The sequence below is a fragment of the Caretta caretta genome, chromosome 16, assembly GCF_965140235.1.
Source record: "Caretta caretta isolate rCarCar2 chromosome 16, rCarCar1.hap1, whole genome shotgun sequence".
Classification (NCBI taxonomy): Eukaryota; Metazoa; Chordata; order Testudines; family Cheloniidae; genus Caretta; species Caretta caretta.
The window spans coordinates 12,569,697-12,584,863 of NC_134221.1; the positions used below are offsets into that span (position 1 = coordinate 12,569,697).

Genomic DNA, 15,167 nt, shown 5'->3' on the forward strand with positions numbered 1-15,167 from the left:
CCAGCTCCTACTGTAATTCCCTGCTCCCCCTTCATCCAGAGCAGGGGCAATGCCTGCCCTTCAGCAGCAGCAAGGGCTCAGTCATAAAGTGTCATGAGCTGGGGACTTGTTCCTGCGGGATATGGAACCGAATACCCCTAGGCCATTGCTGGTCTGAATCCAGCTCAGGTGGTCTGTGTGAGATGAGGTGTCTCGCCATGTCCTCACCCAGTTCTCCGGGTCTCAGCTCTAGCAGGATGGAATTTTTCCGAGGTCAGTGCAAAATAGCCACACAAAAAATATGTATTTTATTTATTTCAGAGTAACAGCCGTGTTAGTCTGTATTCGCAAAAAGAAAAGGAGTACTTGTGGCACCTTAGCGACTAACCAATTTATTTGAGCATGAGCTTTCGTGAGCTCATGAAAGCTCATACTCAAATAAATTGGTTAGTCTCTAAGGTGCCACAAGTACTCCTTTTCTTTTTATTTTATTTATGTTTATTTTCCTCAACATTGTTGTGTTTTTATTTTCCTGAGGTTTGGCCAGTTCTAGTCTCAGCTTCTGCCAAACAGAGCCAGGGGGGCATATTCTGATAGCGTTACTCACACCGAGTAGCACCTTTCGGCTTCAGAAGTCCCATTGCCTTCAATGGGACAATTCCCCAATCAGCTGCATTGCAGTCAGCGGGAGTAAGTAAAATCTGCTTGCAGGATCAGGTATCTAACTTGCCCCTTACAATGAGGATTCCACGTGCATTCCAGTAACTTAGATTTTCTATTTTGTTTTTTTGAATGGCACAGTATTATTGTCCCCTCAGTAAAATGTTGCATGCCCTGGTTTTTAGATGATGTAAATAACAACTTCTGATCTTTCCGATTTCCACTTACCCTGCTGCAGACCAGGGGGTGTACGTGGCATGGCGTGCGGGGACAGGGACAACTTCTTGTCCTCAATTGTTTGTGAAAGGTATAGCCTGATTCTGTCAAGTGTTGGTTGCAGCAGGGACATAGCATTTTCCATACCGGATAAGAGCTTTATTACGTTCAATCTCCTGCCTTGGGCAGCGGCCAATATGTGACACTTCAGAGGAATTTTTAAAAAGACCCAACATAGAGCACTTGGCCTGTTGCGAAATGCTGTGTGTTTTGGTGGGAGGGCACCGGGCTGGAATTCCAGACCTCGATGGGAATTGACCGTTCATGTCCTGAAGTGTGAGTCACGGATTTCTCTGTGCTCTGGCGTGCTGAGATCTCACAATTGATTCATGGTCAGTTTTGTGTGGATGGGTCTGAAAATTTCACTTTGAATAAGGTTCAGGATTTCAACCCCCGAAGCACAGGGGTGTTTGAAGGTGGAAGGCTTGTGGCTGAGTAGGCAGTGTCGTGTGCTATTTGCGGATCTGGGAAAGGCCCCCCCCAAACTAAAGCCCCCCACCATAGCTAAGGGGGAAGAACCGCTAACCCCAGGCCATAAGTGAGTATGTAGGGAAACAAATTTAAAAATAGGAGCAGGAATGAGGTCAGAGATTGAAAATCAGGGAACCAAAGGGGGATGCTGAGCAGAGAGCCCAGGACAGTGCCCATTGTCCCTCAAAGGCATCTAAGGTGTCAGTGAACACTGCTCAGAGGACCTCAGCCAGGGTGCATGCTATGTAGGCTCTGTGGCACAATGGATAGTGCATTGGACTTCTAGCATAGTGACAGATTAAGTCATTCAAAGGTTGTGGGTTCGAATCCCACCAGAGTCATATTTTGGGGGTTAGATTAGATGACTCTTGTGCTCCCTTCTAACTCTATGGTTCTAGGATAAGGCATTGGGCTGTGACTCAGGAGACCTGGGCTTTGTTCCTGACTCTGCCACAGACCTGCTGGGTGACCTTGGGCAAATCACTTCATCTCTGTTTCCCCTAAAAAAACAAGGAGTCTGGGGGCACCTTAAAGACTAACAGATTTATTTGGGCATAAGCTTTCGTGGGTAAAACACCACTTCTTCAAATGCATGAAAGCTTATGCCCAAATAAATCTGTTAGTCTTTAAGGTGCCACCAGACTCCTTGTTGTTTTGTGGATACAGACTAACATGGCTACCCCCTGATACGCTGTAGCCCATGAAAGCTTATGCTCAAATAAATTTGTTAGTCTCTAAGGTGCCACAAGTCCTCCTGTCCTTTTTGCTGATACAGACTAACATGGCTGGTACTCTGAAAACTATTCAGTGTATTACGGGGATATTGCAGATTATGTATTCCTTACACCACCAGATCCTAAACCGAATTTTGCACCCCTTGATAATCTGTACCTTATTCCCTGATAACCAGAAATTTCTATGCTTAAACTCTGCACCGTTTTCTTTTTATTTTAACATCATCTTAATAAACTTATTAAATCCATCCCCGCTCTGTGGCTGGCTTACAGTGGATATGACTGTACTACAGGTACCAGTTAACTGAGTTACTCCTTCAGCTCAGGTGGTACGATTCACATTTTAGTGCTGGGCAATCCAGGGGTCGATGCCCAGGAATGACCTGTGATGTCTGTCGTTACCCAGGGCATAGAGCGAAAGGAGGGAGCATAGCCTTAATTTGGACTTTCCTCTCGATCAGCATAGTTTTAGTGTTTGAATGATTTTGCTGCTGCTTTTCCCTGGAGCTAGTCTCAGAGTTGGCCCTGACAGACCCTGATGAAAGTCCATACAGCTGCAAAGACAGGACGCGTTCTCCAGAGAGAGGGTGTATTCCTGGTAAGCTGGTGCTTCCCCCGCCTCTTAGCCAAAACACTAGGAAGAATCCTGTTTGGTTACTTTTTTAAAGAGCAGTTACAGCTGATTGAGGAAATGTCCTTTTCAGTAACCTAGGAACGGTTCAAGATATTCCGTCCTTCTGTCCTTCCTTGCTTCCTTCCTGTATTTACGGCCTCTAGAACAATCCCTTCAGGGCTAAGTGTTCTGCCAAAGCAAATTTTTAAGCTTGACATTGTAAACCCTTGGAAACTAGAGCTGAAAGTGCCCCCCCCCCCCCCAAACCCCTAGCCCTTATCCTACCGGCAGCATCTAATAACTGCCAGATGTTGCTTCCTCAGTGCATCCCAACCCCCTGTGCTCAGACACATTCTGCCCCCAAGTCCCTTCTCAGCTCCTGCTGCACCTCCTTCCTATGCCCCCAACCTGGAGCCCCTTCTTGCTGTCCTGAGCAGGAAATGGGCTCCCAGGGACCTCTTGTTACAATAAGGACAATGCAGCACAGCCTTCTCCCCTCCTACCACTCAGGCTTCTTAGATAAGGCTTCAGTTGCCCTTTGATCTGTATCCTCTCCTGGCCTCCCCCCCCCTGGCCCCCCTTCCCCCGCATCCCTGACCCCTTCTCTTCCCTGGCCACTCTGTGCTCCTGCTCCCCTCCTGATGTCCCAGGCCCTTCTCTCTTCTCCCATCCTCCTGTGCTCCTTGCCCCCTTGAGCCCCCCTTCTCACTGTAACTGTTCTGTCCCTCAGCACTGCAGCGAGATGACTGACATTGAGTTGTTTCCCCTCTAGGTCCCATGAGCGCTGATGTTTGCACCCTTCAGCAGATCATGAAGGACAAGGTGTCTTACACAACAGGCAAGACTGTGAGTGGCTGTGTGAGCCGCAGCACCGTGGGGAGACCCCAGGAAGTCCACGTTCTCCAAGTGAAAATGGAGAAGGTCAGTAATTGGGGGCTTGGAGGGTGGGGGAGAGACGCAGTGACACAATGTCTGCTCCTTGTCAGCAGACAGACCAGGTGCTTTCACTGCCTGGGGCATATGGCTTCATAGGCGGAGTTTGTGGGGAGGGCATTGCCCCCCCCCCCCCAAACTGCAAGCCTCAGGCAGGCAGCCTGAGAGTGTAATATAAGGAGTTCTGTAGAGGAGACAGGAGAGATACTGCTGCTTGCCCCCTGAAGCAGGGAGTCAGAATTTTGTTTCTAAACAGAGATTAACAGGTGATTAAGATAAGAAAGGGCTGTTAGGATGTTTTCTAAAGTTAACTGATCTGTTCCAAGCTTGGTGAACTGCAACAAGTAAGTAGCCTAAATAACAGAATGGTAATTGTAGATTTTTCTACAATTGTTGTATTCAAGAGAAGGTAACAAAGGATGATGTTTTGGGATGATGGTTTTTTACACACAAAAGCTTATGCCCAAGTAAATCTGTTAGTCTTTAAGGTGCCACCGGACTCCTTGTTGTTTTTGTGGATACAGGCTAACACGGCTCCCCCTTGATACTTTCTGATTTTTTAGACAAAGGAAATGCAGTAGATCTAATCTACCTGGATGTCAGTAAGGCATTTGATACAGTTTCACATGAGAAATTATTAGCTAAATTGGAGAATTAAATTGGGGATTAATATGAGAACTGAGAGGTGGATAAGGAACTGGTTAAAGGGAAGACTACAGTAGGTCATACTGAAAGGTGAACTGTCAGGCTAGAGGGAGGTTACTAGCGGAATTCCTCAGGGATCGGTCTTGGGACCAACCTTATTTAACATTTTTATTACCGACTTTGGCACAAAAAGTGGGAGTGTGCGAATAAAATTTGCAGATGACACAAAGTTGTGAGGTCTTGCCAATACCGAGGAGGACTGGAATGCCATACAAGATCTGGATGACCTTGTAAACTGGAGTAATAGAAATGAGATAATATTTAACAGTGCAAAGCGCAAGGTCACGCATTTAGAGACTAACAACAAGAATTTTTGCTATGAGCCAGGGACTTATCAGTAGGAAGTGACAGTGGAGGAGAAAGAACTGAGTGTATTGGTTGATCACAGGATGACTATGAACCATCAATATGATGCGTCTGTGAAAAAGATTAATGGATGCATCAGAAGTTTTCAGTTGCGTAGGTAGCCCCTCGAATCACGGTTAAAGTGGCCCCCCTCCCCCAAAAAATCTGAAATGGTGCCCCTGTGCAGGCACAGAATTCCCCCCTCCCTCGCAGCCCCGTTGGCCTGACTGGAGCCACCCCGCCCCACACACACACACTAAATATAGACTGGTTAACCTGTCAAACTACGCCTATGCTAATGGCCCTGGACCTGGGGAAAATCGGCCCCAGCACAGAGGTCTGGTATGGCTGTTTGGGAAAGGATCCTTTATGTATAGGGACCAGTAAGCTGGGAAGTCAGGCTCTGTGCTACCAGGCTGGTAGCATGGTTCCCTGCTAGGCGCAGCGCTAAGAATGAGTGGTGCGAGGTGAGGATTTAAATACCATTTAAAAAGTTAACAGTTTAAACTATTAAAAAATACTTCATTTAAACGGTTAACTGATTAAAGGGAGAGGGGCTGGGGTTGCTCTGGCTGGCCAGTGCGGCTGGGGCAGGTCCTGCCGGTGTGGCTTGGGGCCAATCCAGCTGGCGCGGCTGGGGCCACACGGGCCAGCATGGCTGAGGCTGCTCTGGCTGGCCGGTCGTCTTCCCTGAGACAAGAACCTTTTTAGATGCTTGCAGAGTACATCCCCTCACTTGTTCCAGTCATTGGACAATGCTCCCTCACTCACGGAGAGCTGATGTAACCTTTTTTAACTATAGACCATTTGTGAGGAGACCACCTTTTTCCAAAGCTTGGGTGACAGGGCAACAGGCTGTCAGTTCACGCTCTACTGGCTCTTCATGACAAAAAGGATATTTCTGCCTGGGGGGGCGGGGGGATGTTAAGCATGTGGCGCACTGACAAAATGTGTTGCGTCTTCCCCCCAGCTGATCCTCAGTGGCTATTTGCCTGCTACTTCCCCAGCTAAGGGAATCGGTCCATTAGCTCAAGTGGTACCTGTCTGTGCTTTGGAGCAGGAGGTCCCTAAAATCAGTCCAGCCAGAGGGTCGTTTTAAATGAACATTTAGATTTGGTAGAAAACGGCAGACGTAGTGGAATCAGTCTTCGTAATATCCCCAGTGGCTCTGCTGAGGATTACCTAGTTCTGCTTTCTCGGGGGGAGGCTGTAAGGGACAGTCTGTTGTTTGTAGGAAATGAAAGAGTTTCCACAATTGTGGTGACAGTGAAATCTCTCAGGCTCTATAGGACGAGATCCCTGGATGTTTAAAAGATATTTGGAGTTTCCCTAAGCAACCTCGTCTTTCTGATCCTTCCTTCATACTCGCTTTTCTCCTGAATTCCTACCCAGAACTAATTCTCTTCAGCAGTGTCACCTCATCTGTTCCCGCTTCTGCACCTACTCATGTGTCATTTGTCTTGACTTTGTCTGGATTAGGCTGTCATTTCCCTTGGGGGAGAGTACCCTATTTCTTCGTGTGTTGAGAAAGGGCTGTTCGTGCTAATAGTGCTCTCTAAATAATCTGTTGCTTTTTCCTTTTGTCCCAACTAGTTTCACTAAATATTATTAAAATATAACTGTTCTACATGGCCAAAGAACAGAGCGCATGGCTGTTCGATTAAGAAATAATAGCAAGGAAGGCCAAAAGTGAAGTCTCTCAGAGAGAAAGAGCGCGGTGTGTGATTCCGCGCAGTGGGGTCCTGGTCCGTGACTTGGACTGCTCGGCGCTACAGCAATACAAATAATAAACAGTAACGATAACAACGGCTGCTGTCTCCGCATTCCGACAGAGCTTGAAAATTCCAAGGTGCAGCGTGCAGAGAACAAAAAGCATCCAGCTTAATAGCAACCAAATGCAAAGTGGCAACGGAAGGGTTGTGCGCAAGACTTTTCTGTTTCCTCTTGAACTCTGTGTCCAAGGACTGGGTGTGATATTTACAGTCTTTATTGTATCCAGCCAGAGGAAGGCTGCTGGGTTTCTTTCTGCTTTCTAAAGGTCTCATCACCCGTTTGTGGATGCTGAGCCAGATCCTCCGCTAAAGCCAATGGAGCCATGTCGAATGACACCAGCTGAGGATCTGGTTAGTTATTATTTTGCGGTCCAGAGGCCGTTTGGGCTTTGGGCACTGCAAAGAATCAAACAGTGCAGCGGGGAAGCTGGTGTGAACACAATGTGCCAGCCAAGGTGGTTTTATTCGACGAGCAGCCCTTAGGGCCTGTCCCCCTAGTTGAGAAAAGACTGAACCCAGCTGTACTGAATCTATAGGAAATTCTGTATGGAGGCTCTGTCACATTCCGGGGTGCAGTCCAGCCCAGTGAGGGGTTGTCTCATCACCTTCTCTGTAACCCTGGGTGCCTCACAGTGCTTTGCTGTTGTCGCTCCCAACTTGGGCTGCTCACAGCCCGCCTACCAGCATGTAGGTCACACCCTGAAGTGTCTGTGTGCTAGACAGGACTAGTTCAACACTCTGACCCCAGCAGCTGGTCTACAGCCCCTAAGCCACACTTTGGCTTCCACCAGCCTTCATTACTACTTGCAGGGGGACCCCCAACACACTCCCAGTCCCAGATTTTTCCCAAAACATCTGTTCTGCAATGTCCAGCCCTTTCCTGGGCAGTTCAGAGAGATGTTATGGTTTGCTTCCCCTTTAAGGAGTCAAGATTCAATAGTTTGTTACTTTCACTGGAGTTACTAGACAGTTTAGTTTAAACACAGCACTGGATGGGTTTAGATGTTACTTTCACTGGAGTTACCAGACAGTTCAGTTTAAACACAGCACTGGATGGGTTTAGATTAAAAATAAAATACAGTTATTAACAAAAGACTATAGGATTTTAAGTGCATTCAAGTATAAGAGATACAATTAGAGACGGTTACCAGCAAAAACATACTTAAAAGTCTAAAACTTAATCTAGCAAGTTTTGGTTCCAGACTTTGCTCAAGATGGCCATTCTCACCCCAGGCTTTCAGCAAGCTGGTGACTGACCCTATCCACAGTCAGGATCTCTCTCCAAGGCCCAAAGGTGCTGCTGCCTTTGTCTTCTTGGGTGAAAGAGACAAGCTGGGGTTCTCTGCCCCTTTCTTGGATAGCCCAGTGAACCTTTGCAATGGATTCCTCTGAAGGTTACGCCTCAAAGGGAAGTTTATCATGCAGTGAGGAAGGCACCATGGAGTATGGCGGGGAAGGAGGCTCCAGCCTCTTTTTTCCCCCACTTGTGTTTGCTGAAATTAAAATTGTTCTGCTTCCTCCCCTCTCCTCCCCCTGCTGACCTGAGGACCCTGTTTACTACTTATATGTAACGTGAGGTAAACGCACATTTCTTTGTTTAGGATAGACCGGTTTAACAACTGTACCCTCAGCAGGGCTGTCTGGCTCTGAACATATGCTCATAACAGGGGAATTCATAACTGTACATATAACGTTGCTATATACATTTCACCAGGATATTATTGACCAGCGTTTTATTAGTTTTTAGATGATACCCCACAAGGCATATTTTATACAAAGATTATTACACTAGTGTGTAGGGTGTGAATACGGTGATGCTTTTGGCCACAGGCTCCTGGATGCAGGCAGCACTTGTGGTTCGCCTGGACCCTGTGACCTTAGGGTTTGTGTGTTCCGAAGTAGTCATTTAAGGACGAAAACCAAACTGAATTCTTTAAGTTTTGAGCCTCCAGCACTGTTACAGCTCATTTAATTTTGTGGCAGACTGTGAATAACATGCGTGATAGAATTAAAAAAGTTATTTATTATCAAATATCTATTTAACAATCAGGCCTGGCACCATAACCAGACACTGCACTGATACTCACATGCTAAGAGGAAAGCCACATTTAGAGGTGAGTGGTCCCTAAATGAGGAGACTGGGTATAATCATTTCTCTAACAGCACCTTGATGGTGGATAGATGTGCCTAAGCTAAAATTAGCCTGCTACCCTTTGTATAATCAATTATAATAACACCCCATCACTAATTAACATTAAATCTACCTTTTACCTTATCTGTATTTCTACTACCATAATTAAATATTTTCTACTTCCTTATTGGCTATTTAACATTAAGCATCATTTGAATTGACATCTGTGTAAATTCCATACCAATAACTGTCAATATAGATAACATTGCCCAAAACATTAACATTTTATTTAAAACACTTGTAAAAACCAGTGAGGACCAAAACAACATGACCTGGGTTATGCCCGAACTTATCTCTGACTTCCCTCAGAATTGTCTCACTTGACTACTCACGTTGTACCAGGCCTCGCTTGGCTATTGTCATGTCTATTCTTAGGAAACAGATTTCTGGGCATACTTACATTTTCAACACATTTTTATATACACATAAGCAAGCATCAGCTCTACAGGCTAGGATCCCAAACTAACACACACAGCCTGGGCTGACTAATGTCACCACCCAGGCTGTCTTTAAGCCCTGGCTTCAACCATGCAGTCATTGTGATCTCTGTGTTTATGTAAAGTCTGCTGCAGTTTCCACGGTATGCATCCGATGAAGTGAGCTGTAGCTCACGAAAGCTCATGCTCAAATAAATTGGTTAGTCTCTAAGGTGCCACAAGTACTCCTTTTCTTTTTGCAGTCATGAAAGTGATCCAGATTAGGATCCTCAAATGGTTTAAATCAGGATAGCTTACTCTTCAATAGAGTGATGCTGATTTATACGAGCTGAGGCTCTGACCCTCTTAGCCTGTGTGTAGGGTAACACCACTCTTACTGGCCTGTGTGGGTGATGCATTGAAGGGGGATCTTCAGGGGGCTAGGCAGTACAGCAGTGTCATGTAGTATCTGTTTCAGCAGCTGCATTGATCATTGGGATGGTACTTTGGGCCACAGGGATTCAAGTCTGATAGACACATCGACTTTAAGGCCAGAAGGGACCAGCATGATCATCTAGTCTGTCCTCCTGCATGTTGCAGACCACAGAACCTCACCCACCCATGAAATGTTTCCCTTCTTGCCATTCCGCTAAGCTGGCTTCTAGGCTATCTAAGGATCTATCTCAGGGATTCATCTGGCCCCATCATTGCACTGTCTGAGCATCTCGCCGTCTTTGATGTATTTATCCTCCCAAACCCATGGGCAGCATGGCTGGGTTGTTATCCCCGTTTTGCAGTCGGGGAATGGAGGCACAGGCTAAGTGATTTGCCCAAGCAGGGATTTGAAGCCCTTCTCCAAAGTCTCAGGCTAGCACATAACCACTGGACCCTCCTATTCCAAGAGAGGAGCCTGAACCAACAGCTGGCCTGTGTGCCACCCACAGTGAAGTAGTTTGACTCTGGAGCCACACTGGGCTCCTCCCCACAGGAGATGCCGTGAATCAGGGACAGCGACAGCTGGGCCTCAGCGCAGTGTTTGGGTGGACGCAGCCAGTGTCTCCTCTCTCTGCTTGGTGGATCCAGCCCAGCTTCCATCGCCTGGCTGCCAAGGCACAGACGAGGGGGGAGGAGATGGTGGGAGACCTGGTTGTGGGGCAGTGTGTTGTATCATGTAAATAAATAGCCTTGCCCCCCCCCCACAAACTGTTTATGTAAAGAGGAGATGGGGGGAGCCAGCCATTGATGTCACAATCGTGCCATTCAAGGTAGTTGGCACCAAGCCCCGACTGAGAGGAGGGGGCTGAGGAGAAAGTCTAGGCTCCACATATAGAAGAATTACTGGAAGCTGGTTTCTATAAGCAGATCCCCATGAAAAAGGCAGCACTGGGGTAAAATAAAACCTCCCGCCACTCTGGAGGAGAGAAACAATGGCCCCTGGAAAAAACAGGTGGTAAAAATAGAACCAAGGCCCTCCCCATCACAAGGCCAAGGGGACAGACCGGCTGGGGTCCTGTGGCCACCCACACAGTCATATTTACAGGACACCTCGTGCTGTCACATAGGGGCTGGACTTGTAATAGGATTGAGTTATTCTTACGAGGCTGGTGGTAGACTTTTTGGCAGTTAATTTCCAGTAGCTCCTGATAAGATCATCTGGGCGTGTGTGTGTGCGGGAATAGCGTTGCCAACAGTCCCGTATTGCAAGGGAGGTCCCGATATTGAAATAGAAAATTGCCCTGTCCTATACTAAATCAGTGCAGGGCACCTTGTATCCCGTCTCGCAACATATTACAAATATTCTCATTATGCAAAGCCAGTTTGATTATTCCCTTACCGTCCAATGATACAGAGTTTGTAACATGAGCCAATGTCATAATGCAGAGCCAGTCCCATGATTTACTGAACCAATGTACCTATAGCACAGAGGTTCCCAAACTCTGGCGCACGGCCCCCTGAGGAGGGCACAATAAGGTTATCGGGGAGGGGGGGCCACACTGAAAGGCTGGAATTAGTAGGGGGCTCTGTCCGGTGGGGGAAGTGGACAGGGCTCTGGGCAGAGGCTTGGTTGCTAGGCCCAGGCTCCCTGCCTGCCTCGCCCCCCAAGTCTGCAGCAGCCCCCGGCCAGAAGTTACGCTCCTCTGCTGGGGACGTGGGCAGAGACTCTGCGAGCAGGGAGGCCACACCCCGGCAGTACTGACCCCTCTGCCGGGCAGAGCCCCTTCCTCACCCTGGCCCTTCAGTGCATCTCCAAGGCATGCGGCCCCGTCCACTTGCTCTGCCAGACAGAGCCTGAACAGGGAAAGCTGGGGTCAGCAGGGGGCCCTGTCCAGCGGGGGTCAGTACTCACGGGTGAATCTCTCCACTCCCCGCCTTTCTGTGCTGCCCTGTTCGCTTCCAGAATCGGGTCCTGGCAGCCCAGACTGCCTGACTGCTGCAAGGAGTGGAAGGTTTCCTCTACTGCCATGTGATTAGTACCCCCACCCCTGTGGTGGTGGGCACCCCACCCCGGCCCCGTGGGCACAGGCCACTCCCCGCTAGGGGTGCTAAGAAAACAGTCCCGTACTTTTGAATTACAGTGTTGGCCACCCTATGTGTGAAGCTCTGCCGATATCACAGAGCCCGCAGCCCAACCGCCACCGGCTCCTCCGAGCAGGGTCAGCCTGGGTGACCTCTAGGGAAAAGCCAGGCTCTGGCAGGAAGCGGGATTCAGCAGCGCGTGCAATGCCATGCGGATGGCCCTTGGATGGTGCTGGGAGAAGGGTTAGGTGCTGCTGGAGGGTCTCTCTGTTCATTTGTCCATCCATTACTGTGGTTAACTCCTCGGAGTTTTCCATCCCGTACTTGGTATTGTGGGGTAACGGTTTAGGGGGCAGTGTTCAAACTTGGTCCCTGCAGTTTGGAACCTGAAGCCAGGTTTAGGAGACTAACTCTAGGCACCCCAGATTGGTACAGATTAATGCCCCAAGTTTCAATGTCTGAGGGCCCCCCCCCGGACTGTCTTGAAACTAAGAAGCTGGCAGAACTAGCTGGCCCCGGAGCTCTGTGTGTACAGGTGTGTGGGCAGGAGTGCTCTGTGTACTTCAAGAGTGGCCAAAGCGTGCCTACTAGCCTGCAGCACACCTTGCCATTGCCGTAAGTGTTCATTCGGAAATGCAGCCCCTGGAGCATCTGGGGCTTCCCCTGAATCTGAGCAGAGGAGAGCTGGGTTCTCTGTGGGCCACCAGGCCCGAGGGCTGGTGGCGGAGGTCGGGGGAGGACTGCAGTCTGCTCTGCTCCATTCCTGCTCGCTGTGGCAAGCTGCTGTGGTGGCTCTTGGTTGGGCAAAGTTTGGAACTTCCTGGGCACTGGGACTGGTTGAAACAAACTTGGGGCACCCCCCCCCCCCCAGCCAAGCCGGTGGAAGGGCTCTCCTGGCTGCAGTGCCCAAGGCTTCCTTTGCCAGGCTGGATGTAGGGGGAGCTGAGGCAATGGCTCGGCAGTGGGAGGGCGTTTGTAGAGCGAGTTAGGGGGCGATGGAGGGAGGTTTCCAGTTAAATTGTGGGGAGGGGCTGCACAGAACCTGAAACAGCTGCAGGAGCCCATGAGACTCCCCGGCAGGCTCCTGTTTTCAGCGGCACGGAGCAGCTTCTGTGCCACGCACTGCGTGGCCGTAAACAGCACGCCAGCCTCGGCAGGGCCTGTGACAGGGAGCCCCCGGTGGCTGCAGGTGCAGCCGCATTGTCTGAGCTCACACAGGATGCACCAGCTAGGGTGGGGCGGTGGTTTCCCCGGGCCGCTGCACGTGTGTGTGTGCTGTTGACAACAACCAGCGCGTCCACTGAAACTAACCCAAACCATCAGGGAAGCACACTCCAGCCCCCGCCTCTCGGAGGAGCAGCAGCGAGATGACCTTTCTCTCGTGGCTCGCCAGTCAAACTCATGCTTTCCCCCCTGCACTGGACAAGGACTTGACTCCTGGCCCTTGGGACTTGAGAATCTGGGTCCTGATCTTCCCTGTGCTGAGCCTAACTCAAGTAGGCTCTCCTTTTCCCAGGACATCAACACTCTTCAGTCCACTCCCTGGCTGCCTCTCAGCTACCTTCTAGCTGTGGTGGCCCGAACAGAGAGGTTGTGGAGTTTGGGTAGGTCTTTCCACCTCGGTCCTGTTCTTAACAAGCCATGCTGGGGTTGCATTATCTTCTCAGTTACTTCTGACATGAACGAGAGCTCCAAGTCCTGATAGGGTTCTCCTGATACTAATACTAGAAGGAGACTGGACTCTTTGCACAACCGGGTGAATGGGGAGTGTGGGGGCATTGCATATAACAGTGTGTCTGCTCTGGGGGCCGAGGGGGAAGGGGGGGCGGGTATAGACCAGGTGTAATTGTCCTCACCAGTCCTCAGCAGGGTCCAGTTCAAGATGGAACATAGAGGCACAGGGACTGGGTCATACACGCATCAGCTGAGCATAGTCAGGGTTTCCTTCTCTCCTCCACCGATCCCAGAGGACAGAGCTGGCCCCTTCCCTCCCTGTCCATGTAGCGGCATCTCCCTGCCTGGGTCCAGGGGCAGCTGGCATGGAGTGCCCAACCCACGGGCAGAATGGTACCAAGCGGGTCGCTCACTCTCATGGTGACTTTCAATTTGTTTCTTGCTGTGTTTGGCTTTAGCTTAATCTGCAGCACAAGTAGCCCAGGCTGAAAAGCCTTTGGCTGCCCTGTGTGGCTGGCCCATGTAGGTGTGGAAGTGAGGGTTCCTCCTCTCCCCCGCCCTGCCTGCCCAACCTGCTCAGCCGGCCTTCTCTGCACTTCACTGCGGATGGGGCACTGTCCCGAGAGCACCTATCCTCAGTAAGCATGAATGACGTTATCCCCATTCTCTCCTGCAGATGGGGCACTTCCAGTTGAGTGTGTCCTCAGCAGGAAGGACCACCCCACCTGAGCGAAAGGTGCTGTTTGTGATCATCTGTGACAAGTCCTGTAGGGTGACAGTTCATTCGGCGGATCTGCACCCGACCTTTGTCTCGGTGAGTATTGTACCTTGAAACACATTAGCAGCATTGAGCGGAACTCCTAAATACACATGACCGTCAGAAGGAACAAAAGATGTGTCCCGGCTCCCATTGGCTTGTTCAGAACTTTCTCAAACTAATTCTTTGGGGTGGATGTTCTCCAGGCTCAGTCTTGCCTCACGGTGAGTGTTTTGAGACCATCTGAGTAAAATCTGATCCAGCCATTGCTGGCTGAGCCGAACATGGAACGTCTGAGCAGAACATCAGAGGAAGGAGTCATCACGGCTTCCACACTCAGCTCACGAGGGCCAGTCAGATTGAGTTCAGACTTTCCCCACAAATACACGTCAGGCTCTGGGCTCAGAGCGCGCCTGGAGAATTTCACTCACCAGGAATTTGCTTGAGAAGGGTCTGAGCAGCTGGAACGCTACCTCATACTAGCAAATGGGACAGCCTTGGGGTATTGCTGGGTGGGAGCCTCCTTCATAGGTCTTGTCCCCAGGTCAGAAGGGAGTCGGAGGAAGGGCAGCCCATGGTGGGGGAGGTGGAGCCCATCACATCTCTGAGGACTGGCCCTCCGTGATTAAAGAGCAGCATTGTCCACCTTCATTATTGTTTTCAGGTATCACTGCAGCACCCTGAGGCCCCAGCTGAGCTCAGGGCCCCATTGTGCTAGGCACTGTACATATGCAGAGCGAGGGACACTCCTTGCCCTGAAGAGCTGGCAGTCTGAATATAGAGGATGAGAGGGAAAGTGACTTGCCCAAGGTTACCCAGCAGCTCAGTGTCACAGCTGGGAATAAGACTCCGATCTCCTTATCCCCAGTCCAGTGTCCTATGCCCTAGAATATGCTGCCGCTCCAGTCCTCCTTGGCTGAAAGGATGGTGGACACAATACAGGGCCTCCAGGGACAGGGATGTAAATCTATGAAAAATGGGGACCCCTTGGGCTCCCTACAGGGGTGAGAAGGCTGCCCCACTCAAGAAGAGATTATCAGTCCCCCATTTTACATGTAGGGAAATTGTGGCACAGAGCAGTTCCGTGATCCTTAGACATGTCAGTGGCAGAGGCAGGAGTGGGG

The 15,167-nt window shown here is 49.8% G+C and overlaps 1 protein-coding gene and 1 non-coding gene across 3 annotated transcripts in view; both read left to right on the forward strand.

Annotated features, from left to right (window-relative positions):
* The window catches only part of ENG (endoglin), a 54,434-nt gene that overhangs the window by 13,747 nt on the left and 25,520 nt on the right, over nt 1-15,167 (forward strand). For both annotated transcript variants that reach the window (XM_048822461.2, XM_048822460.2), the window contains exons 2-3: nt 3,506-3,654; nt 13,963-14,100. In XM_048822461.2, the coding sequence (XP_048678418.1) occupies nt 3,506-3,654; nt 13,963-14,100 (287 nt within the window). The remainder of the gene's footprint in view (nt 1-3,505; nt 3,655-13,962; nt 14,101-15,167) is intronic.
* Nucleotides 1,635-1,727, forward strand: TRNAR-UCU (transfer RNA arginine (anticodon UCU)). Its single transcript has 2 exons — nt 1,635-1,671; nt 1,692-1,727. It is a non-coding gene; the product is annotated as a tRNA-Arg (tRNA).